This window comes from Emys orbicularis, chromosome 3 (genome assembly GCF_028017835.1).
Source record: "Emys orbicularis isolate rEmyOrb1 chromosome 3, rEmyOrb1.hap1, whole genome shotgun sequence".
Taxonomy (NCBI): domain Eukaryota; kingdom Metazoa; phylum Chordata; order Testudines; family Emydidae; genus Emys; species Emys orbicularis.
The window spans coordinates 161,081,935-161,105,705 of record NC_088685.1 but is presented as its reverse complement, the minus strand read 5'-3'; the positions used below and the strand labels follow the sequence as shown (position 1 = coordinate 161,105,705).

Genomic DNA, 23,771 nt, shown 5'->3' with positions numbered 1-23,771 from the left:
CTTTGCAACTCCAGGTCAAAGCATAAACGCAGATCCTAGGCTCCCCCTACATGCACATGTGAGGTTCTTCATCTCGGTCAGCCTGTACTACATACAGACTCTCTCTAAGTGCATTCAGGTACTGCTCAGGCACCAATGCCAAAGCTGGGTTTTCAAGGAGCCCAAGTGAGTTAGGTACTCAACTTCCTGTGAATTTCAATAGGAGCTGGGTGCCTAACTCCCTTGAAAAAGCCCTAGATGTTAGCTACTAGATTTTACTAAGTATCCCATGATAGTTTTAAAAAGTTCTCTTAAAAATATATGGCACTAAGTGTAAAACTATACAACTTCCTCATTTAAAATGCCATACTTCACAGCAAGGCTTAAAAAAAAAAAAAAAAAAAAAAAAATCTTCCTACTCATCTGTCTTCACCTTTAAATATACAACTGGTGGGATGCAAGGGTGTCCATGAAAGGTCGCACCAGGTTGTCTGTTGAGAAGTAGAATACCAACCCAAAGGTGATGGAGATGGGAAGAGCAGGCAATGCTTTCTTGAACACAGCCAGCAATAAAAGAGTCAGGCATAAACCCTACCATAGAGGGGAACAAAGACAAAGGAAGACATTACTCATAAGAAGAAATGCTTTCATTATAGGCACCACAGTACATGAACAATATACTATATACTGCATAGAAAAGGGAAGTCTGCCTGGGCTAGAGGGGATTAGTCCCCCACTTCACACACCGTGACAACCTATTTTCTGACCCACAGTTTGAGGACACGTGGGATTCCCTCAGCAATCTAGATCACAAGCTCTCTCAGCCAGGAAGGCAGGATGAGCAAGAGGTACCAAATGTCCTTGTTAATCTACAACTAACATTGAAAAGTTAATTTATTTACATATTATTTCAAATCTTCGTTGTACACCTTTATGTAGCATTTACTGATCAGTTACAGATAAGTGTTCAAATTAGTCAGCTACAAACACAAGCTTCGTTTTCCATACAGGGATTAGCACATAATAAATCTATTTTTAACACCTTTCCAGTTGTCAAGGTCTATGGGAAAAAAACCAAAACCAAAAAAAAACCCTAGTTCCTCTCTGACTAGTTCTCTCCTTATTCTGGGGTAAACACTATTGGTAGCTGTAAAGCAGGCCAAGGTCTCAGTTTTAACTGGAGCATCTTCATCAAAGCCAAAAGTTGTAGTTTTGGGAGGTTTGAGAGAGCGGGAAGGAGAGTGCACATGCACATCTGAATTATGCCAAGGAAACAATACCCAGTTGTCTGAATTCTTTCCTTTAAAGGATTATCACCAGTGAGAGATGTTAGGTTTCCCTTCAACTTTGGGGAACATCCAATAGCCAGTGATAAGCAGACCCGGTCCTTTTTTCAATCAAGATCCCTAGATTTTAAGGCTGATTAGAACCGAATTCAAGTCAGTCATTCAGTGTTGCACTCTCTCCCCTCCAGGGATCTCTTACCATCAAGGAACTTCTTTTCTCAAACCCCTTCCAAAACGAAAGGCTGAGCGAGCCATGCACACACCGCCTCTGCAACACAGCTCCTCCATACATGTAGAGCAAGACACTGGACTAGGAAATGAACCAATTTCTCCAGAGGACAGAGCAGTGCACAAGTCAATGGATCTCAACAGAAGATTTTTGCTTATAAAAACCAGTAAAGACTAGCTGTTGATACCTAGCCTGTTTATCTGAGGAAAACCACAGGTTCCACAACCCTTGTTTATATAAGTCTTTTAATCCAAAAAAGATACTTAAGTATTTCGAAACTACAATAGGCACATTCACCACCAGCATCGCTAAGTGAAGAAAGCTCCAAACCTGCCCACCCACATGGCAGGCTCTTTGGGGGAAGTCCACTCCTATGCAAGGACAATTTCACCTCACTATATAGCGATGGGTGGAGTGAAATTTCCACTGCCTCCCCCAAGTTTGAAACTTCACTTCAGTAACATGAAGTAGAGCTTAGGGGAAGATTTAGGTTTTAAATGAAAACTAGTGGAATGGAGACAGGTAAAGCACTACTGCAAGCCTCAGCAACCCATGCCTCAGGCTGGGGCACAAAAAAAAAAAAAAAATCAACCCCTCGCTGTAGAAATGCAGCCCAACATCAAAGATTTAATTTTGTACTACTTCTTAGCGTATGCACAACATGTCTCAGGTGACACGTGACCAGGATACATCACTGAATTTGGTCTGCTGGTTGGATCGTTAGCTTCCCCAGCGGGTATGGATGGGGAGTGAGACAAAAATAGGATTTTAACCATCATAGTTGTGAATGGGCATGGTTTCTTTCTGCATGTGCTTTCTGCAGGTCTGTACAAGGATGGCTGAGCACTACAACAACAGACCATTCTGGAGCTGGAAAGTCAGAGAAACAGGACCTTGAAGCTAGCAGATTGCTACGACAGCTACAATATGGTAATTTCTTCACAGTGAAGAGGACCATAGGTGCCAACTTCTCCTGGTGCCAGTGGGTGCTTTACCTCCCCCACCCCGCTCCACCCATTCCAACTCCTTCCCCAAAGTCCCTGCCCCAACTCTGCCCCCTCCCTACCCCTACTGGACTCCTTCCCCAAATCCCCACCCCAGCCCTGCCTCCTCCCCTGAGCACATAGTGTTCCCGCTCCTCCCCCCTCCCTCCCATAGCTTGTTATGCCGCAAAACAGCTGTTTCGTGGTGGCAAGCACTGGGGGGAGAAGTGGGGACGTGGCACACTCAGGGGAGGATGCGGAGGTGAGCTGGGGCGAGGCAGGGAGCTTGGCTGCCGGTGGGTGCAGAGCACCCACCAATTTTTTCCCCTGGGTGCTCCAGCCCCAGAGCACCCACGCAGTCAGTGCCTATGAAGAGGACTGTTTAAGAGGAGTTAGTCTACAGCATTTCTGTTGCTTCCCAGCAAACACTGGAACAGAACACACCTCTGTCTGATAGCCTGAAACTGATGAGGATTCTTTATCTTGACAAGTTGATGAGCTTTGTCAGGGGTTACTAATACAAGAGAGAAGCACAAACCTCTTCTATCCTCCTGAAGCAGCTCCTGTTGTCCAGAGGCAGATTTTTTGACCCAATCAAGCCCAGAGATCTCAGTACTCAATCTTAATTGTGACAAAAGTCCCTGATCTCTAGCCACTGAAGCAAGAACACCAGCAGGTCAATTCTAACTGCTTTTCCCAGATCCTTGTTCCACTGCCCCATGATCTCCATGCAGAAGCTGATGTGGATCTTAATGCTTGTCTACACTACCATTTATAATCCACACCCCTGAGCGACATAAATCACACCAACCTAAGTGCCAGTGTAGACAGCGCTATGTCAGCGCGTGGACTTCGTCCGCCGACACAGCTACCACCTCTCACAGAGATGGAGTAATTAAGTCAACAGGAGAGCTCTCTCCCATAGTCTTAGAGCATCTTCGCCAGACATGCTATAGAGCAGGGGTGGGCATACTTTTTGGCCTGAGGGCCACATTGGGGTTGCAAAACTGTATGGAAGGCCGGGTAGGGAAGGCTGTGCCTCCCCAAAACAGCCAGGCCCCTGCCCCCATCCGCTCCATCCCACTTCCCGCCCTCTAACTGCCCCCCTCAGAACTCCCAACCCATCCAACTCCCCCGCTCCTTTTCCCCTTACCGCCCCCTCCTGGGACCCACCCCCCAGGACCGCATCCAACCCCTCTTGCTCCCTGTCCCATGACTGCCCCAACCCCTATCCACACCCCCGCCCCTAACTGCCCCCCAGGACTCCACCCCTTATCCAACCCCCCCCCCGCTTCCTGTCTGCCCCGACCCCTATCCACTCTCCTGCCCCCTGACAGCCCCCCTGGGACTCCCATGCCTATCCAACCGCCCCCTGCTCCCTGTCCCGACTGCCCCAACACCTATTCACACCCCCGTCCCCTGACAGCCCCCCTGGGACCCCTCCCAACCCCCCCCCCACTCCCTGTCCCCTGACTGCCCCTTATCCAACCCCCCCGCTCCCTTACCATGCTGCTCAGAGCAGCAGGAGCTCACAGCCCCGCCACCTGGCTGGAGCCAGCCCCGCCACCTGTGCTGCCCAGCAGGAGCAGTGGGCCAGAGTGCTGGCAGCACGGCATTCTGAGGCTGCTGGGGAAGGGGGGATTGCGGGGGAGGGGCCAGGGGCTAGCCTCCCTGGCCGGGAGCTCAGGTGCCAGGCAGGACTCGCCCGCGGGCCGTAGTTTGCCCACCTCTGCTATAGAGGCATAGCTGCGCCGCTGTAGCGTTTCTAGTTAGACTAGCCCTTATTTGTTCTTTAAGGATTTTTTTGCCCAGAGGCACAGTCCAGAGTTGATTACATTCTTGTCCCACAGATATCAGAGTGCCCGCCTATGCTGATCACCTTTACATACAGTACGGTGGGTAGATTCACGTGTGGGTTTCTCCCTATGTTACACAGCAGTAATTAAATATTTAACAGTGACCAGTTACTGATATGTCCATCAATGTTACAATGCCACAAAGTATATTAAAAAGAGGGGAAAAAAACGTTTACAGTTTTACTTACTATAAGGATGGCTACAAAACAGGCCAGTGTTGTATTCCAGTCTCCGCTAGCAGTGGCAGCTGCTTTCCCTACAAGCACACTGTAAAATATGAAGTCTCCAAGGCCCAGCTTGACACCCCCTGTTAAAAGTGAAAAATTCACATCAATGCTCCTGTTTCTCTCTCTGTTTTCCTTGCTTTACACCCATCCCTTCTCCCTCCTCCAGTGAAACTGGTCAAAGTTTCTACTCTTGACTAATGACTCAGACCACCATGCTGACAACATTAAAGTGTTCATGGCACAGTTATTTGGACCTTCCCTGAATAGACGACCTACTTTTTCACTTCACAGAAACCAATGGACTCTCCTCTATAGAGGCACAAAACTCCAGGACATTTCTTCTGTCAAAATTACCTAGGGCTGGTTGGAAGATTTCAGCTGGAAAGAATTTCCTCTCTTCTCCCACCCTCTGCAAACCTAATCTCCAACCAGCTCCAGCGTTACTATTGTTTGGCCTGTTGGATCCCACACAACAGGACACTGTCTCAAGCTCAGTGGGCACCATTAAAATAGTAAACATTTGCACGGTATGGGCTGCTCTACATATAGATTTTGTACCAGTTTAAACTATACTGGATTAGACACAGATATAGTTAAAATGGGTCCAACTCCCTAGCACAGGCAGTTATACTAGGATAAAAGTGCTTAAATCAGCATAGCTTATGATTACCGGACTTTAGATGCCCTTATACCAATTATAACTAAAGCTGAACGTCTGTCATGGAGATCATGGATTATGTGACCTCCATCACTTCTGCAGCGGCCATTGCTGGCTCAGGGGCAGCCCAGGAGCAGCAGTTTGGGTATGCTGGGGCAGGGGTGCGTGGCGGTCAGGGCCGGCTCCAGGAACCAGCCGAGCAAGCTCATGCTTGGGGTGGCAGATTCTAAGGGGTGGCATTCTGTCCAATCCTAGGGTGGCATGGCCACCCTTTTTTTTCGGTTCGCCGCTCCGGCCACCCTGTAGGGGGCGGTGGTGCGGAGGAGGGGAGCACCCTGCTTGCTCCATCTGCCCCAGCCAGTGCCAGGTCTGCAGCAAGCCCGGCAGCCCGCATCCTTCCCTCCCTGTCGACCTTCAATTCACCTGCAGGCGGGAGCGGCGCAGAGCCCTCCCAGCAGGCGGTGTGGTGGGAGGGGCCGAGTGGCGAGCACCCCAGCTGAAGGAAGCCCTGGCTGCCTCCCTTCTCTCTCTCACCCCCCCACTCCTTCCCCCTCCCCCCTGCTAGCCGGGGCACGTCTGCAGCGCAGGGAGTCCTGCTAGCCAGAGTGCAGCCGCCGCCCGCCCAGGGGGAGGCAGCCATGAGCCGCCAAGTAAGTGGCACCGAAATTTTGCACCCTGGGTTTTTTTGGGGGGTTTTGTTTAGCCGCTCCGGCCGCCCTGCACGTTGTGTGTTTTTTTTTGGTTGTTTTTTTTGCTTGGGGCGGCAAAAAAGCCAGAGCCGGCCCTGGTAGCGGTGCTTACCTGGGGGGGGGAATAGGGAAAGAGGAGGCTCCCTGGCTCTCACCGGCATGTCCCTGCAGCTCCTAGGCGGAGCGGCCGGGGGGGGGGCTCAGCATGCTGCCCATGCCCGCAGGCCCCGCCCCCGCAGCTCTCATTGGCTGTGGTTCCTGGCCAATGTGAACTGTGGGGGCGGCGCTTGTGGTAGGAGTAGTGCAACGAGCCACCCTGGCCGCCCCTCCCCCTAGGGGCTACAGGGACATGCCAGTCCAAGCCGGGTAGGGAGCCTGCCAGCCCTGCCAATCCTCTCCCCCGCACATCCCCCCCAAGCCCCTGCAGAGCCCCTGGCCCAAGTTTTAGTTAGGGGTATAGTAGAAGTCATGGACAGCAAACAAAAATTCACAGCCCATGACCTGTCCATGACTTTTACTAAAAATACCCATGACTAAAACGTAGCCTTAATTATAACTGCATCCACCCTAGGGGGGTTCCCCTGACCACTATATCCATTTAGAAAGCAATACAGTTACATCAATTTCTAAACGGATATCGTTAAATTGGTACCAAAACAAAAAACAAACACAAAAACCAACTGTGTGACGACCAGCCCTTAGGTATAAGGGCCTCCTGTTCTAAGCATACTTAGAATAGATATTGCAGCATGAAAATCATTTTGGGTGAGATTCTGATACCCTTCTGACTCGCATTCAGTCATATCTTACTGTTCAGACAGTCCCATTAGTTTCAATGGGACTACTCCGAGAGCAGGGGGCTCTCAATGTGAGTAGGACTGGGAGAATCTGACTCTTACTGTGTATGGCAATATGCCATTTAAAAGCAAGTTTTCAAGACTCATTTGCCTTACTTTCCTCCTCTTCCAGCTCCTCTAATAAGGAAGTGGTTGGATGGGTTGGAGCTGGACTCCTGGCCTCAGAGATTTCAGACTCCACGTACGCAGGATTGTCATGGATGTCTCTCACGTCGTCAGCTGGGTTCCCCCAACAAAGACACCAAACCACACACCAAAGAAGAGACAAAATGAAGGTATCTACATTAACAACGTGTTTTGAGAAACATGAAGTAAGCAGCCCTTATGAAGGGGCTTCTCCATACCAAACCAAGGATGAGTGGGTGAAGTCTCAATGTACAAGCTGTAGTGTTCAGTAGGATTGGATTAAATACAGATTCTAAATGGCTGTGTCAAGAGTGCATGCCCCCTACCGTATTATCAGAAATAGTAAAGACGCCATCATACCCAGGGGCCCCTTTGGCAATTCGTTAGGAATTCGAGGGCTGCACTAAGCTTGCCCAGACACATGCCTCTCTGGGCTTTAATGTGATGGTGCCCAATCCAGCATGCACTGAAGTCAACAAAAATCTTTCCAGCACGTCACCCAGACTGATCCAGCAATGAAGTTGATGGAATCTGTAATCTTCACAGGCTAGTCAAGGTCTGTTACACTTTCCATATAGCATCTTTTTAAAAAAAATAAAATAAAAATAACCTGCCTTGCTGAAGTAAAATGGCTTGAACACGTTCCTCTGTATGCGATATAATAGGAATGTTTAGTAATCGGGGGCCGGGATCTCTGTTAAACATGTTGATGCAAATGCAAGAAAGCAGACTACAATGTTGGTATTACCTGTCAGCAGAGAGTTCGCTTCTAGTCCACACAAAAGCAGGATTGCTGCTCTACACTTAGTACATTGCATAGGCACCAACTTTCCCCGGCGCCGGTGGGAGCTCACGCCCCACCCCACCCCTGGCCCCGCCCCGACTCCACCCTGTCCAACCCCTTCCCCAAAGTCCCTGTCCCAACTCCGCCCCCTCCCTGCCCCTATTGGACCTCTTCCCCAAATCCCCGCTTCAGCCTCAAGCGCACAGTGTTCCCCCTCCCCCCCGCCATGCCAAACAGCTGTTTCGTGGCGCAAGCACTGGGAGCTGGGGGAAAAAGCGGGCACGCGGTGCGCTCAGGGGAGGAGGCGGAGGCAAGCTGGGCAGGGAGCTGACGGTGGGTGCTGAGCACCCACCAATTTTTCCCTGTGGGTGCTCCAGCCCCGGAGCACCCATGGAGTCGGCACCTACGGTACATTGATCAATCTAGTTTAGCTTGGTTTATTCTGAATATAAGTGTTCCTAGTTATCAAGCCTTTTTGTTTTGTTTCTTTTCTTAAAAAAATTAAACACTCTGTTAAAGAGCTACTAATGGCTTCTGAAGTGCAGCAGAAGCAGCTATTTTTATTGATTAAATGGGAAAACCATTTATAGTAAAACCCACTCACGCCCCAAGATACTACATGACACGTCAGCTTTAGCTCATTCATTTTTAAGATGTGCAGTTTTGCTTTAAATCTACAATCTAAAGCAAACTAATTATCCAACCCCAATTATGTGAAAAATCCAGAAGTGCCCCAAGCATTTAGATAATTGGGGTTTTACTAACTGCACTTAAAGACATATTAGAAAATGCTTTTATAAAAAGTAATGAAGCCTTAACACCAGACCTCCCTACAGCACTCTGCTAATCTTTATTGACAAGCCAGGTGAGGATTTGAGAGAGAGAAAACAAATCAGTGAGGTTTTACTACAGTCCTGTCTAGCATGCAATAGAAGCAAACTGCAAAACACGCAGAAGTTTAATTTAAAAACTTACTGCACCACAGATTTTGAATTTGAAAACCAAAGACTAACTACAGTACATAGTTCTCCATTAAGAGCAAAACTGACCTGAATCCCATGTCTGCTGAGTAAGGCCCCTTGATGCTGCATCTTGCTTTGCCATTCCTACTGTCCACACCATAGCAGCTGTAGGGAAAGGAAATAACATGTCTAGAGAATTGTAGGTCACTGACTGTTCAGAGGAGCTAGACAATATTTGAGTGGTTCTACTTTCATCCTGAATTTTACACAGCAGGCAAAGAAACCAAACAATCACCCTGGGGAAACACACTCAAAACCCACATCTTGGTTGGCATATTCCCATTCCCTAGTAATTTACTTGGTAAGATAGGAGGGGATGGAGGCAGCATATTACATGTGTCAGTACTCAGACCACAAGTTATTGCATGCAAGGAAACCATTTTGTTTTCTATGGCTCTCAGAAAGCTATGGCCACAGATACTCCTCTCCTTCACTTGTGGCCACTTGATCTGCTAAAGGAAAGAGGTGGCCCAGGAAATAGTGCCACTAAGGGCAGGGATAGTGGTAGGTTTTCTGTAACATTCTTTGGCAACAAGAGAATGCTGCAACCAACTTATCTAGGGTGGTGAGGGATTTTTCTGTTTTTTGTTTCTGATTGGCCACCCCTTCCCTCTTGTTTTTCTGTAAGGGGGATGTTGGAAGCCTCCTGGGAGGTAAGTGGGAATATCCAAGGGCAGCCAGAGGATGGTTTGGGGTTTACTTTTGAGATGGCTCCCTAAAATAAGGAAGGCAGGGACCCTTTTGAGATCAGAAAAAAGGCAGAAGTTTACTTGAGATGTACACTAGGGCTTTGGTTTCTTTATGGTTTATGAGTGCGCCAAGGCAGATATAAAGACTGCGATTCCATTCGAGGCTTAGATGTGGCAAGGAAGCCTCCACAGACTGCAGTCTTACAACGGAAACACGGATGTCAGGCTAAATAAACTTTTTGTTGAGTTACTGTTTTCGGTGTTTTTTCCCCTTCTCCAACAGAAGAAGTTCTTGATTTATTAGCTGTGCTGAGAGTCAGACTTTATCCAGACCTTTCCCCCTGCCTCTCTCCCTCCCCCAGCATAACAGAAGCCTTGCTAAAAAAAGCACAACATCCCAGAGGAGTCCTTTCCAATCACTCCATGGCAGCAGGATGAACCAGGAAAAGGCTTCATTAAAGAGCAGCTATATTAGCCTATGTCAATTTCCACCTGCCAGACTGAGCATCCTGTATCTAAAGAAAGGTTCATCATGTATTCAATGCCATCAGATAACTTCTGCAGCAATGTTACTGTGGTACCAGCCATAGCATCACTGCTCTCATAATAAGCCCCTATCTTAGGGATTTATTATCATAAGTATTTCACTTCCCTTTAGGGTGGAACCTGGTAAGAGGTTTGTCAGCCCAGGAAACCTGGGTAGGCTAATAAGAGATAATCAAAATCCCCGCACCTTCCTATATGAGTTTAATGTCTTAGTTAAGGTGTGAGACCATTAAATAGCACAGGTCCTAAGCCCTTCGAAGTAATTGTGCCTTTTCTGAAGAATATATTTTTAAAATGGGGGGGGGGGGGGGAGCAAGGGAAAATGCTGACCCAATAAAAAGTTACCCACTTTCATAGGGAAGCGGAGGGTAACAACCAACAACAACAAAAAGTTACACTGCACCTGCAATTCTCCCCCTGGAGGGAGGATGAGAAAGAACCGGCCATGTGACAGATGTTTGACACGTTGCTTAATGCACTACTGAAAGGTGCTCAAATACCAGTGTGATAATGGCAGAGATGTACCCGTACAGGATAGAAAAAGCAGAGAGGCTGACTGTAGGAATGCAACAGAGTAATTCTGCTGTCAGGACTGTTGCACACAGGTTTCTTTGGCGTGGGTGTGGTCCTATCAGTGCAACATCTGGGGCATGCAGGCCAAATTTCTCTAAGGCATTGGACATGACAAAGAAGAAAGTAGCTGGGAGACTACTGTAACAGCTATTGCCCTGTACTAGCTAATAAAATAAGACTATACCCTTAAAGATGTCAGTTCAGAGTTGTATGCAGGGATCAACACAAGCATAAATGGGTTTCCTTTGTGTCCAGTGGTCTCACCTGCTAAAATATTAGTACAAATCAGATGATTTAAGTTTCTCTCTAGGACTTCTGATTCTGTGAAGGAGACATTGGTTCTCATGCATACCACCTTTTAAGACAGAAAACTTATAAGTGGGACTGGTAGCACCACCTATTATAAAGGTGGTCTGATATCTCCCGTAAGTCCCTACTTTCAGTTGCTTATAAATGTTACAGCTTGAGCTGAGTTTTCCCACACTGGATACATGCCTATGGTTGAATTTTTTTTTTTTTTTGGAAAGTATCAACCAAAAGACTGTAGCTGTTTGCAAGACAAGGCTAGGAAAAAATGTTATTCGCTCATATGGAAAAAAAATCTGGTGACCTTTTCTGTGAGAAGTTCTAGTACCACCATGCTTTGGAGCATGAACTTGAAATTTAGTAGATGGTGGCCTGTCTGTTAAGGAGGTGCCTTTTGCTCTTCATGTGAACATCTGCCCAATTTTGGCCAAGTTTTAAGCTTCTGAAAAATCTTGGCTTGTACATGCTCAGTGAAGACTTTACAATTTAGCAGCTAAAATCTCTGAATATTGCGTGCACAATGGGCATGCTCCAGCACCTTATAGCATAACCCTTTTGTGCACATACATCATCATCGTCTTTAATTGCATAATCACTTTTTACCTATTGGACCCCTGCTTCATTCAGTGCACAAGACTGATGTGCACCAAGGATTAATCAAGGTTGTATAGTGAAAGAGCCTATTGTCTGAAGGACCCCTGCTTCATTTGTTGCAGAGTTAGAAGGCGTGTGGAGAACGAGGCAGGGGATTGCAGGAAGAGAAAGGACAGTCTCACGATTCAGGCAGCTGAATGCTGCCCTGGAGAATTGGATTCTATCCCTGCCTTTGCCACACAGTGCCTGCGGCATGCTGGGAAAGTCACTTAAAACCAAGTGACCACCTGTGAAAAGCTAAATGGTGTATTCCTCATCTTCTGCATGCCCAACTTGAGACCCTACAGTCTGATTTGCAGAAGTGTTGAGTCCTCACAACTGCAACTGAAGTCAATGGGATGTGCACTTTGAACATACGATGTGCTATATAATGCGAAGTACACAGGTAACCTTTATTTTGACATTTCCTAAATAGGAGTGTTTGACTTTGCAGCCTTAATGTTCTTCTAACATACCTTGTGCTTAATACCACAATAGGCTGATTCATATCTTGAAAGATGTTGCCTATAACCCACACAACACACATGCCAATGTTATTTAAAAGTGATAAAAAACCTAGTAAATCAGCATTTAAACAACTCGATTTCTAAGGGTACGTCTAAGACTAGGGTTTGTGGCCATATTGTAGTTTTAGTTAGTTGACCACCAGTTAACTTGAATTAGCTAACACCTTTATAAATGCTAGTTTAGACGACAAACACTCTGGCAGTTTTGAGAGCAAGTAGTTAAGGAAAATGCTGCTCGTTGGTAAAGTGTGGCTATAAGCTTGGAATTGATAGAAATCCAGTAAGAACATCAGCATTCAAATCTAGATTACTTGATTACTCACAAGAATATATTAATGCAGGAAATATAGGTTCATTTCTCTCCTGAGCAGTTTCTACCAGCATTCTCAATGGCCCTCTGGGACACAGCACAGCGATCAGATCTGTGAAGAGAAAAGGGTCAGATTCTCTGATCTCAAGCCACATGTTCTGTACATTTCAAATCTAATGGGCAATTCTTTTCCTATCTCCCTTCAAAATGGCATCTAGAGATATTTTATGCACAACAGTTATGATGTAAAGTTGGTAAGATTACCATAACACCATCTCATAATTAGTCTCTGCTTGAAGATCCCCTTTGCTGAAATACAGTCTCCCAGTTCAGTGTTCTAATGTTAGCCAGCACGCTGAAAAATCTTATAAGTGCCCTCAAACAGGCATTCATTTCCTTAAAATGAGACTATAATGTACTTGAGGTGTACAGGATCAGATTACACAGAATTTTTTATTCATGTTTCAAGATCCATTGGTTCAAGACCCTTATTATTTTGTCTTTTATATAGTTCATGTCATTTGTACATTTCATTACTGCGAGCCAGCTTATCCCCTTCAATGCTCCAAACCATTTAGAATGTCACCTGGGGTAAGTTTCCCCCAGTTCCGCAGGTACAGACAGACTTTTTTACTTAATGCCAAAAATCTGGTATTTCCCAATAGCTAACCAATGAGTTTTGCATTACTGCCAGGTTACTCCTGGTAAAGCCCACTGCCCACACCAAGGGGTTCCATAAATTCAGTCATTCCTCCTGCATAGGTTCTGCATGTTAGTTAAAGACAGACATTATAACAGTCCCATCCAACCCTTACCATAAATGGAAATGGCTCCTAGAATGACCCACGCTGACCATTCGGGTAGATATTTAATGAAAACCAATGCCATCAGCGCACTGATCATAATGAGATAGGCCTGCTGGAGGTGCAAGGGACCCTTCCAGTGGATACAAATCATCCCAACTGCTCCAAAATTCCAGATGACAAAGAACAAGGTGAGGTAATCCATAGCCACGTTGTAGGTCTTCAGCACTTCGCTGCAGAATGAAACCAAAGGTGATTTAGCTATGCAATATGCAGCTGACAGGCAAGACACCTTCATGGCACTAGTCGAATAGGCAGACCTCAGGCCTGACTAAGACAAAGCAAGTCAGGTCCTGAATTTAAAAAAATTCCACTTGCCCAAGAGAAGGACTGCGAGAGATCTGTAAGATGAGCCTCCCCATTCCCAGCATCAGAATCCTCAGCAGTGCCATAGCTGGCCACTCAAACTGAAGGCCATGCTGTCGAATGTGGGCTGATGGGTGCAGCAATCACACAGCCCAGCTGGAAGCAGTAGCAGTTCCACAAACTTGTTGCTCTCTCACACGAAGCAGAAGGTGCCATCATTGCTTCCCATCACTAATTGCCCACTTGCCTTGCAGTCAATGGCTGCTTCCAGTTCGCTATAGTTTTACAGCAGTAGGGTGGACACTACATAGCACACAAGTATTGCATTGCCTTACACTTTGGGATAGATGACAAGAGACACCAACGATCGGATTGCTCACTCAGGTGAGCAAAATTTCCAGACAGAGCTGAAAATAAGAGAGCAGCAGTGTGGACAGCATTTAGTAGAGATGGCAAACGAGAAATGTCCTGTCCAAGGTACAATTTTCAAGACAAAATAAATATATCATTAGCAAGCTAGATGCGAGGTGTGACCCAGCACTGAAGTTAAGGGGAAAGAAAGATTTGCAGAGATGTGGTGAGAGAGAGTAAAATAAGGCACACTGTCAAATCAGAGTATCCCCCCGCTTCCCCCACCATCAGAAAAAACTCTCCCGGGCCCAGCTCTCAGGTGCCACTGCTGCACCAACAGCCCATTTTGAGAGCTCACTATTCAAGTGGCAAACTTCAGTGATCGCACCCTCTCCAAACAGGGAGCCTTCTCTTGCAAATTAGCAAGTAAACCATTTTTAAAAAGCAAAGATAAGGCAACCATAGTGTTTATTATCCACTGAGGCTTAGTTTGCTGGACAATATTTTGTCAACATGCGAGCTGATGGACCATAGCATGTTTTGTAAAGACAACGAAGTGTGAGCAACAGGCAGCCTCACTACAACTACTCTTCAGTCTTTGCTGTTATTTTTCTTGGTACAAATTAGTCAAGTTTTACTGTCTACTGCAAACACAAGGGTTTAATGAATTACTCAATTATTACAGTACAAGCAGAATGTTGGCACTTACCCTAGATAGATGTAGGTGAAAAGGAACAGCAGCATCAGTGATGAAAGTATCAGCCAACCGTGGATAAACTGTTCAATGGAAAGACAAGAGAGTAGTTGACATGACTGGACAGTTTTTTCTTCATGGTGTAGTGTTGTGTGCACCAGTGTTGTCAGGAACCTCCACAGGTTGCCAGCCTTTGACAGTCTTCCTCTCTTTCCTTCAATACACAATGCACTCCATAGGGAAAGGAGAGGGCTCCCCCTGGACTATCCAGTTACCTCAGCCTCTCTCTATTCTTATCTTTCTTTCCAAGCTCCTTGAGCACGCTACCGGCACCCTGCTGCTTTGGCTTCCTCTCCACCAATTCCCTTTTGGATCCACTGCAGTCTGACCTCCAACTTCTCCACAACACTGAAACTTCCCTAGTTCAACAAAAACAACAAGGAGTCCTTGAGGCACCTTAGAGACTAACAAATTTATTTGGGCATAAGCTTTTGTGGGCTATAACTCACTTCATCAGATGCATGGAGTGAAAGATACAGTAGGTTCCATGGTTCAAATCACCAATGACTGGCTCCTCAAAGCCAGAGGAGGGCTCCTATTATTTGCAGTTATCCTGATAAACTTATCTTCTGCTTTCACAGCTGATTACTTCCTCCTTGGGCTTTCACAACTGTGCTCAGATTGTCCTTCTGCCTCCACACCTGACCTCTTAGTATGTTCCCCTCCTCTCCCATAGCCTGCTGATGTCCCCACAGGGTTCTGTTGTTGATTGTTCTTTCTTTCTCCCTCTCTCAATCTCTCCCCCACCCCCCCACTCCCACCCCCACCCCATAAATGAAATCTAACATCTCTTCCTGGGCAGCCTGCTGCCACTTTACACAGCAGGACAAGAACTGAATTTGCTTTTTCCCCTCTAAATAAATACTCTCCTCTTCCTCCCCCCACCCCACCCACCATAGGTAACTCCAAACCAATTCTCACAGCCAGGAACTATCCACTTCCTCAGAAAGCTGGCCTCACACTCTTGAAAAAGAGGAAACTGATGGGACAGTGCAGCTATATCAAGACATCTTCATTTGCTAATATCAGTCAGGACAGAGTTTAAACTCTGAAACCTCTTCACTCAAAGCTATAGGATTCAAGCCAAAATGGAGACTATAGTACAAAGCCACAGACCTTTAACTTATAGGAGAGGATAGCTGATGGGGGTAGAAAAATCCACAAGTTTTATTAAATAAACTCAGATTAACCTGGAGCCTAGACAGAGCACTCATACAGCTCTGTTACATGTGAAATGTACTTTCTCAAGTACTTAAAAAATTCCAGAGACTGACCATACTTCAAAACCAACTGCAAGAAATGGAGACACAAAAAAAATGCAGTCTCCGTTCAGTGCAGAACTTTGACTAAAACTCAAACAGCTGTTGCATAGTCACACAGGGTGTTACACAAGAGTGGAGGAGATGGGGCATGCGTGGTTTTGGTTTTACTCTCTACCAAAAAAACAAAAACAAAAAAAATCTAGCTATGAGCTCCCAACAGTCAAAAAATAAAACCAGCATCAGTTTAGTTATCTGTGAATGCCCACTGGCTGTGAAGAGAGATGATAATAAAGTCCATAACTGCTGGTAATAGCTACTCTAAAAGGAGATTCCCATTATGTGTAAAATCTAGGAGAACTACTAATGCAATGCCTATACGTCTCTCACCAACACACAAGCCCTCTCAAAACTAGTTTGGGATGCTTTCGCTGATTATACTGGACAAAATATAAGTCGTATAGTAAATACCTTACCTTGTAACAACGATATTTATACAGCACAACTAGGAACACGGTCATCACGATGATAACACTGATCATTATGATGGTATTCAGCACGGAGTTCAGGAGACGCTGGCCCACAGAAGGTGTATCTTCACTGAAAGGAGTGTAGATCCTGCAGAGCAAAGAGACGTAACGTCGCAGACGGGTACATACTATGCTATTATACCGCCACCAAAATAAACTGTCCTCCAATGTCTGTGTGCGACTCCCATGATCACTGGAAACCCAGCCCTAATCCCCAGAGTGTGCTTAGAGAGCACCCACAGCAGAGAACCCTATGGATCACTAAGGGAAGAGACCATCAACTTCAGCATCTTGATTTAAAAGACTTTTCATTCTTTCTGCATACGGAGGACTCTCCAGGCCACTAGTCATTTTTGTTGACTGTCTCTGGACCCTTCTGTTTCTGCTGTACATTTTGTGTGATAAGGTTAAGATTGCACCATTGATTTCTAGAGTCTCTTTTGTTTTTCACACATCCTAACATTGTTTACTTCAGCTATATTCCAGGGAAGTGCTAGTCCCCTTTTAATCCCCTTATGAAACATCCTCCAGTCATAGGCGCCGACTCCATAGGTGCTCCGGGGTTGGAGCACCCATGGGGGAAAATTGGTGGGTGCTCTGCACCCACCGGCAGCTCCCCAACCCGACCCATCCCCACGTCCCAGCTCGCTTCCGCTTCTTCCCCTGAGCGCGCCACCGCGTCCTGCTTCTCCCCCCTCGCGTTTGCACCGCGAAACAACTGTTTCGCGCAGCAAGCGCTGGGGGGAGGAGAAGGAGGAACGCAGCGCGCTCGGGGAAGAGGTGGGACCAGGGCGGAGATTCGGGGAGGGGTCCAATAGGGGCAGGGAGTGGGCAGAGTCGAGGCAGGGGGACGCAAGCACCCACCCGCACCAAGGAAAGTTGGCGCCTGTGCCTCCAGTCCCGTGTTACAGCCCCAAGAATGTCCTCAGTCACGGTCCTGGTCAAGAGGGCTGGATGGAACTCTCTCTGTGCCTATTAACATGAGTCTTTAAAAGCCACAGAGATCACTCAGCAGTGAGAGACACTTTTCCATCCATCCAAGTGTGCTATGTCCCATTTGCTGCCAGCTGGTGCAAAAAAAGGGAATCCAACTGGAGTTCCTATAATGTGGTGGGAAGCAACCTCACCACAACTTCTGAGGTAGCCAGACTAAAATCAGTTTAAGTCCTATCCAAGTGACTATCCTAACATCAGTGCCCTTTTCCCACATTGGTTTGTAACTGGTACTTAGGATCCATTCCTGTCAGATGAACTTAGTATATTTAGCCCAGTTCAAAAGAATAAAGTCTTTGCCTGTTTACAGAGTTAGTTTTTAACTGAGTGGGTAAAGGTTCTCATCCCAGTGTGGAAGGCCTCTGGGTATACACATCTCTATGTATATGGACACAGAATGTGTTTGTAATGCATGAGATCACACACCCACACCCACACACCCCTTTTAGGAACCTACTTACAACTGCCCATTTTTCTCTGTGTAGAAGCGCACTGACTTTATGGTGGCAACGACAACAATCATACACAGCGTGACAGGCACAAAGAGCATGATCACATGCTTTGCTCCATATTTCAGGGTCAGTTCCTCCTCCTTATTGTCCACAGCAATGTCTCTTACTGGAAGTCCTGAGTCAGAATTACCGCTGTCAGCATCACTAGGGCTACAACTGCCACCAGTATGCCTCTTCTGTAAAGAGAGGTTAGAGTATGCATAAGACCCTCTTTATTTTCCATGCAAAGCATTCACTCAGATTTCCTGGTGACACACAGTCACACCCTATAGAATAGCAGAAAGCTCTAACTACGTGGAAGTGAACATGGAAGCCCCATGACTAGCGATGCAAACATCACCTGTGTCAGACATGCTATGAACTGGAAAATAATTTTTTTTTTTTTTTTTTAGTCTAAAGCATAAACATCTGCAGACATTTAAAAATGGGGAGAGGGGCAGTGCACACAATTGGAATTGAAGGAAATTCCAGCTGAAGGGTCTGATGCCCAGCCATTTGAATCTGTTCTCTCAGCAATCCTGTCCTTGCATTAAATGGTTGCTTCACTATTACTTGCATAAGATCCTATTTAACATCTGTTTTGTTTGCCCAGTACTGAGGAAGCTCTGGAGAAGAGCTCAGGCAGCTAGTTTTGCCCTTTAATTAAACAAAAAGGAAGCTTAGAGAGAACATCCCTCAGAAAGTCACGGGTATCAGATCATGCTTAAAACTCATAGCTCTAGCAACTGGGAGGGGAGGGGCATGAAGAGACAGGGAAAGAAAAGACTATTGCTGTTATTTAAGAAATACACAAACTGCAGTACCCCTGAAACGAGGCCTGGCCGACCCTAGGATACACTGGAAGGCACTAAGTGATCTATTCAGCAGAGCAGCAATGGCATCATACCACATTTCCTCTCTTTCTAGATGCAGTGCAGACCTACCCTGTACGTCTGCGTTTCTGCTGCTTCTGGTGCTTGCAGGCCATCCTGGTAGGAGGCTGCAGGAGGGCTCTCCACTGATATCAGTGATGTTCTCTCATTGCAGGCTTCCTCTTCACTGTCTGAGCTGTTCATGAACGTGATCATCATCAGTCTCTCATACAGTGCCTAGAAGCAAACCCAACAAGAGGTGAGAGATAAAACATTAAAGCCATGATACAAACTAAAAGCCACAGACATCAAGTTGGAAATCTAAGCAAGAAGTGCAATTGTAATGGGGATATTCTGGCAGGGGTTGTGACTACATAGCTTAGTACAACATGATAAACTCGCACATTGAAAAATGCATCATGCTCTAGATGAAATTAGATAGCGGTTTGGGGTTTTTTTCTGTTTTGTCTTTTAAGCCGTTGGGTAGGGGAAGTGAAATTCAGGGCTGGATTAGTAGCCAAGTGAGAGTCAAGTCCTCTTTTTAGCCATAGCGTGCATGGCTGCTTCAGCTGTTCTCTCCTCCTCACCACGGTGCCTTGACTTTGAGTCCGAAGAAAGACCTCTAAGGGTTAGACAGCAGTTCATTTTCCATGGCCCAATCAAAGCTTCACCTCTGTCAAGTGCCAGTCGTGAGCAGTCATTTGTCTGCTCGAAAGGAGACTGTGTCCAATGCCCACAGGATAGATCAATAAGCAGCAGCCAGACAGAGGTAAATTTTTGGTCACTAAGAGCCTGGGCTACATTTAAGCCAATCTGTTGAAATGTAAGTACAGTAAAAGCTGTGTTATCTGGCCCTGTACCAACCAGAAAGCTCTATAAACTGGCATTTCTAATCTTCATAGAAAGTTCGGTTTATAGTCTGGTTGGCACAGGGCTGGCAGGCTCCCTACCTGGCTGCATGGCTCTGCGCACTGCCTCCACCCACAGGCACTGCCTCCGCAGCTCCCATTGGCTGCAGTTCCCGGCCAACCGGAGCCACTGTGCAGGGCAGGGTCAGCGCGCGGAGTCGTCCGCCATACCTATGCCTAGCAGCAGCAGGGACAGGTCGCCGCTTCCAGGGAGCTGCCTGAGATGAGCGCCACCCGGATCCAGCACCCCAAAACCCCTCCTGCACCCCAACCCCCTACCCTGAGTCCGCCCCTGCACCCAAACTCCCTCTCAGAGCCCACACACCCCAATCCTCTTAGTTAACTGGAATTTTTTACTTACTAGCACTCCTCCATTCCCCCAACATGCCTGATAAAAAAAGCTTTTACTGTATCTAACAGCCTTATGAATTTCCTAGAGAAGTATTCCCCTCCCACACTAAGCATGTAAGAAGACTAGCTTCTTGGAAGAGGAGCTCTCTCTCACTGTAAGTTAATACAGCTGGGACAATGTTGGTTGTTTCATAGAGAAAGAGCAAGACACTTGGAAGGGCAACAACTTGGAGTTTAACAGCACAAATCTCATCATTTTGGCCGGATTCCATACGCTGCTACTCAGAAATAGCAAAGTGACATGGAGAAGAGTCAAGAGGAACAACTCTTTATTTTATCCACTGGAGAGACTAGGTGCACTGCTCTTGCATGCCTGCATTAGCCAAGGATACCATGATTTCAGTCAACCCTAAGAATGCACCTACTTCACCCCTCCCATCCCCATCAAAGAGGCTTTTAGACTCCATCAGGTTCAGGACAGCTCTCTCCCAGGAGGTCCTGCTGTTTGGACCATGAGTGAGAGAGTCAGGACTTGTTCTGTGACTGGCCAAGTCACTGAACTTCTCTGTACTTCCACTTCAGGTTTAAAAGGGAGATTCCCTATGACATTTATAGAGCATTTAATCCAAGGGTCTTAACAAAGGAGCCCGACATGGCCCAAGAGGCAGATACTGTCTCCCTTTTAAACCTGAAGTGGAAGTACAGAGAAGATTTTCTTTCTGAAATTATCTCCCGAGTGAGATACTCTTTCCAGAAGAGTCTCCCCTACCTTCCCTTCAAAGCCTGAAGTATCAGTGTAATTCCTGCATTATCGATAAAAAGCAATACAGTTCAGAGGTGGAAGAGATGGTAGAAGCACTCAGTCTTGGGCTACCTGCTTCACAATAATGTTATGTTCTTGCTCAGTAGAATAAAACCTAATGACCCAAGTTCTCAAGAGCATACTCTCACTTTTGTGCCTGCCCATCTTGCATGTGCAAGTCACTTGCTGACGGGTGCTTATCAGACAATTGTGAGATAGTGCATATGCACTCACATTTCTTGAAAATTTACACCCAAGCTTCTACAAACTAGGAAAGTTATGAAATACATGAAGTTGAGTCTTTAAAGGCAAAGTCAGGCTTGTGTTGTGTAAGCAGCCATCCAGGCACTACATACTTCTGAATCAGTGAAGGCTAGGTAACACATGCCATCAGATCATAATAAATATTTAACCCTCTGACCACTGTAGCTGAGATGGCGCCACACAGCTTCTGTATATGCCAGAGAACCAAGGGAAGAGTAAGAGGCCAGTCTCAAGCAGTTTGGATCCAAATTTAGGTTTTACATAGCGTAAGTATTGTCAGGAATGTCCCCACACACACACGTGAAAGCCAGTTATTTGGGTGTGAGCCTTCCTCTGCAGTTTCTACAACCTGAACAACACAATGTGGTGCTACTGCACAGGACCCAGAAAGGGACACCAAATAGCCTGTTTTCACTAGCGAAGTTGTGTCAAGTGCAGAAGATAAACAAATAGCAGAAGTAATAGTTACATTCTCAAAATGTATTCCACTTTCACTAACCTTACGGGTTGGCAGTTTCAGTAATCTTAGGGATAGCAATACAACACAGAAGGACATTTTGTATTTTAAATCAGGTTTTAAAAAAAGCTCGACAGCATCTCTTTGAAAGGGGAATAAAAGAAACCATGGAGAAATGCAGAGATGTGACAGAGTAATTCTATCCCAATCACGCTAATAAGGTCAGACCAAGCCATATAGTTCTACCAATCCCCCCTTCCCTTGTTCATTACGTTTTGTGTTAATGGTATGTTGGTTTAAAGTCTCTGACATCACAATATAGTATTACAGTGCCTGGTCTAGATCCCTACTAGCAATTGACCCTTCAATGGTCACTACTCTCAGAGTAGATCAATTCCATGCAAAGCCAGAATGGTCCCATTTCCTTTCTCCATCATCTTCCTTATGTGAATGTACCCCTTGGGGTTGGTAAATAGTCCCAAAATGGGGACAAATAAGGACATTCACACCCCTTTTCCAAAGACTTTGGCAGTCAGCTTCTCTAACACTGCTATTGCTTTTAACAGATTCTAAAAAGCCGCGCTCTGGACCATCAAATTTCAGGTCTAGCCGCTCAAGCAGAGTCTGCTACAAAACATCTCATTTGTTTAAGTGAGCGCTCCTTCAGAGTGGTAAGACTTTAGGATCCAACCTGATCTCTCTCTCTCTCTCTCGTATTTGTTGAGCATGGTCAGCGTGCTTAGGTCTATGCAAAGCAGAGGAAGACAAGGCCCCTGGCTCAAGGAGCTCACACTTCAAACAGAAATACAACCCGATGGAGACACAAAGCACCAGCTGACCAGGAAAAGGATGTCAAATTAGTACAGTTTGTTTCTATGCCACTTTGACTGGTGGATTAGTGCTGACAGGCCTCATGGAAGCAGTGGACTATAAGGAGGTATATATGAACCAAGAGTGGATTCCTGGCTCCCAAGGACTGCAAAGGAATTCCACTCGACAGGAAGCAAAGAAAGTTTCTTCCATAGAGTCAGATATATTTGTCCATTTTACCAAATGGAAGTTGTGTATAGACAATGAGTTTTCCTAGGCTGGGGCTGGGAGAAGGAAAGACACTTCAGGAAAGGAAATCAGTAAAGAAAGCAGGAAAGGTTGAGACAAACAAACACACTTCCTTTATGGCGCTAGTGATAGCAGCTTTCAAAAAAAATGTAACAAACAAATGCAGGTTAAGTCTGCATTTTCATATTGTTCAAACAACTCTTGAATATGAGCCTCTGAATAAAGTGAATAAGGAAGGGCAACACCAGTTTTAAATATGATCCTAATAGTTACCAAAAAAAAAAAAAAATAATCACATCGTTTTCTACTTTTCCTCTGCGGAGCCAGGAGTTGTTACAATTCTCTCAATTTATTTAAAAAATAGAAAACAGAGTCAAGAGGCTGATCCTGCAGACCTGTATGACAAAAGTGAAATGGAATGATGACCCTATAGTACTAAATAATTGCTATTAGTAAGTGACAGAGATGGGGATTGAACCCAGTAGTCCTGGCTCTAACTCTCCTATCTATTTCACACAGTGGATCAAGCTGAATATCGCTCCACTGACTTCAACAGAGCTGAGGATTTGACCCACTGTGTCATTATCCCACTGCAACAGGTACCGTTTTCCTTGTAGGCTTATTCCACAAGACCACATGTTAAAGCTCCCTTGTATTGCACAAGAGTAAGTACTGTACCTTGTGTTTTATCCATTGGAAATGAAATACAAGATCAAGATCAGATAGATAGAGCACAGAATCGCTGGTCTACACTGGCAGGAGATTTATTAATTGACTTGAAAGTTCTGAGACCTACTTATACAGTTCTCTTTAGTGGTAATTAGGTGAGGAGGCCTATTTTTTCTAGCTATGTTTAGCTCAAGGGGGGAAAAAAAAAACAAAAAAAACCAAAAAACACACACCTCTGAAGCAACAAACAGATTTTCCTTAAAGTTTAGGTCGCAAGGGTCACTGCTGTTGGTAAACACACCAAACAGGGAGGGCGGAGTTAGTTTTTAGAAAATAACCAGGAAAACAAATACAGAGGTGATGTTACTCTTACAAACTCCACGCACAAAAATAAGCCTCACCTATGCAAGTCACCAAAATGACAGGAGGTTCACAGTAAATTGTGTAGATATTCAAAGCATGATACTGAGTGATGCCTGGGCCCCTCTTCAGCAGGGCCTGATTATATCCATGTCCTCCGCTGGGCTCCCTGGGGTTGGTTCCTTCTTGATTAGGAGAATTT

General features: G+C 45.8%; 1 protein-coding gene across 1 annotated transcript; it reads right to left on the bottom strand.

Annotated features, from left to right (window-relative positions):
* Positions 1–374: 374 nt before the first annotated feature.
* PSEN2 (presenilin 2) lies at positions 375–18,936 on the bottom strand. Its single transcript, XM_065400400.1, has 10 exons — positions 18,772–18,936; positions 17,798–18,024; positions 16,290–16,431; positions 14,510–14,577; positions 13,096–13,316; positions 12,294–12,392; positions 8,724–8,801; positions 6,861–6,983; positions 4,522–4,640; positions 375–570 (listed from the first exon to the last, which is right to left on the bottom strand). Exons 1-10 carry the CDS (start codon positions 18,916–18,918, stop codon positions 415–417), a joined length of 1,380 nt encoding a protein of 459 aa, XP_065256472.1. The 5' UTR covers positions 18,919–18,936; the 3' UTR covers positions 375–414.
* Between the last annotated feature and the right edge of the window lie 4,835 nt (positions 18,937–23,771).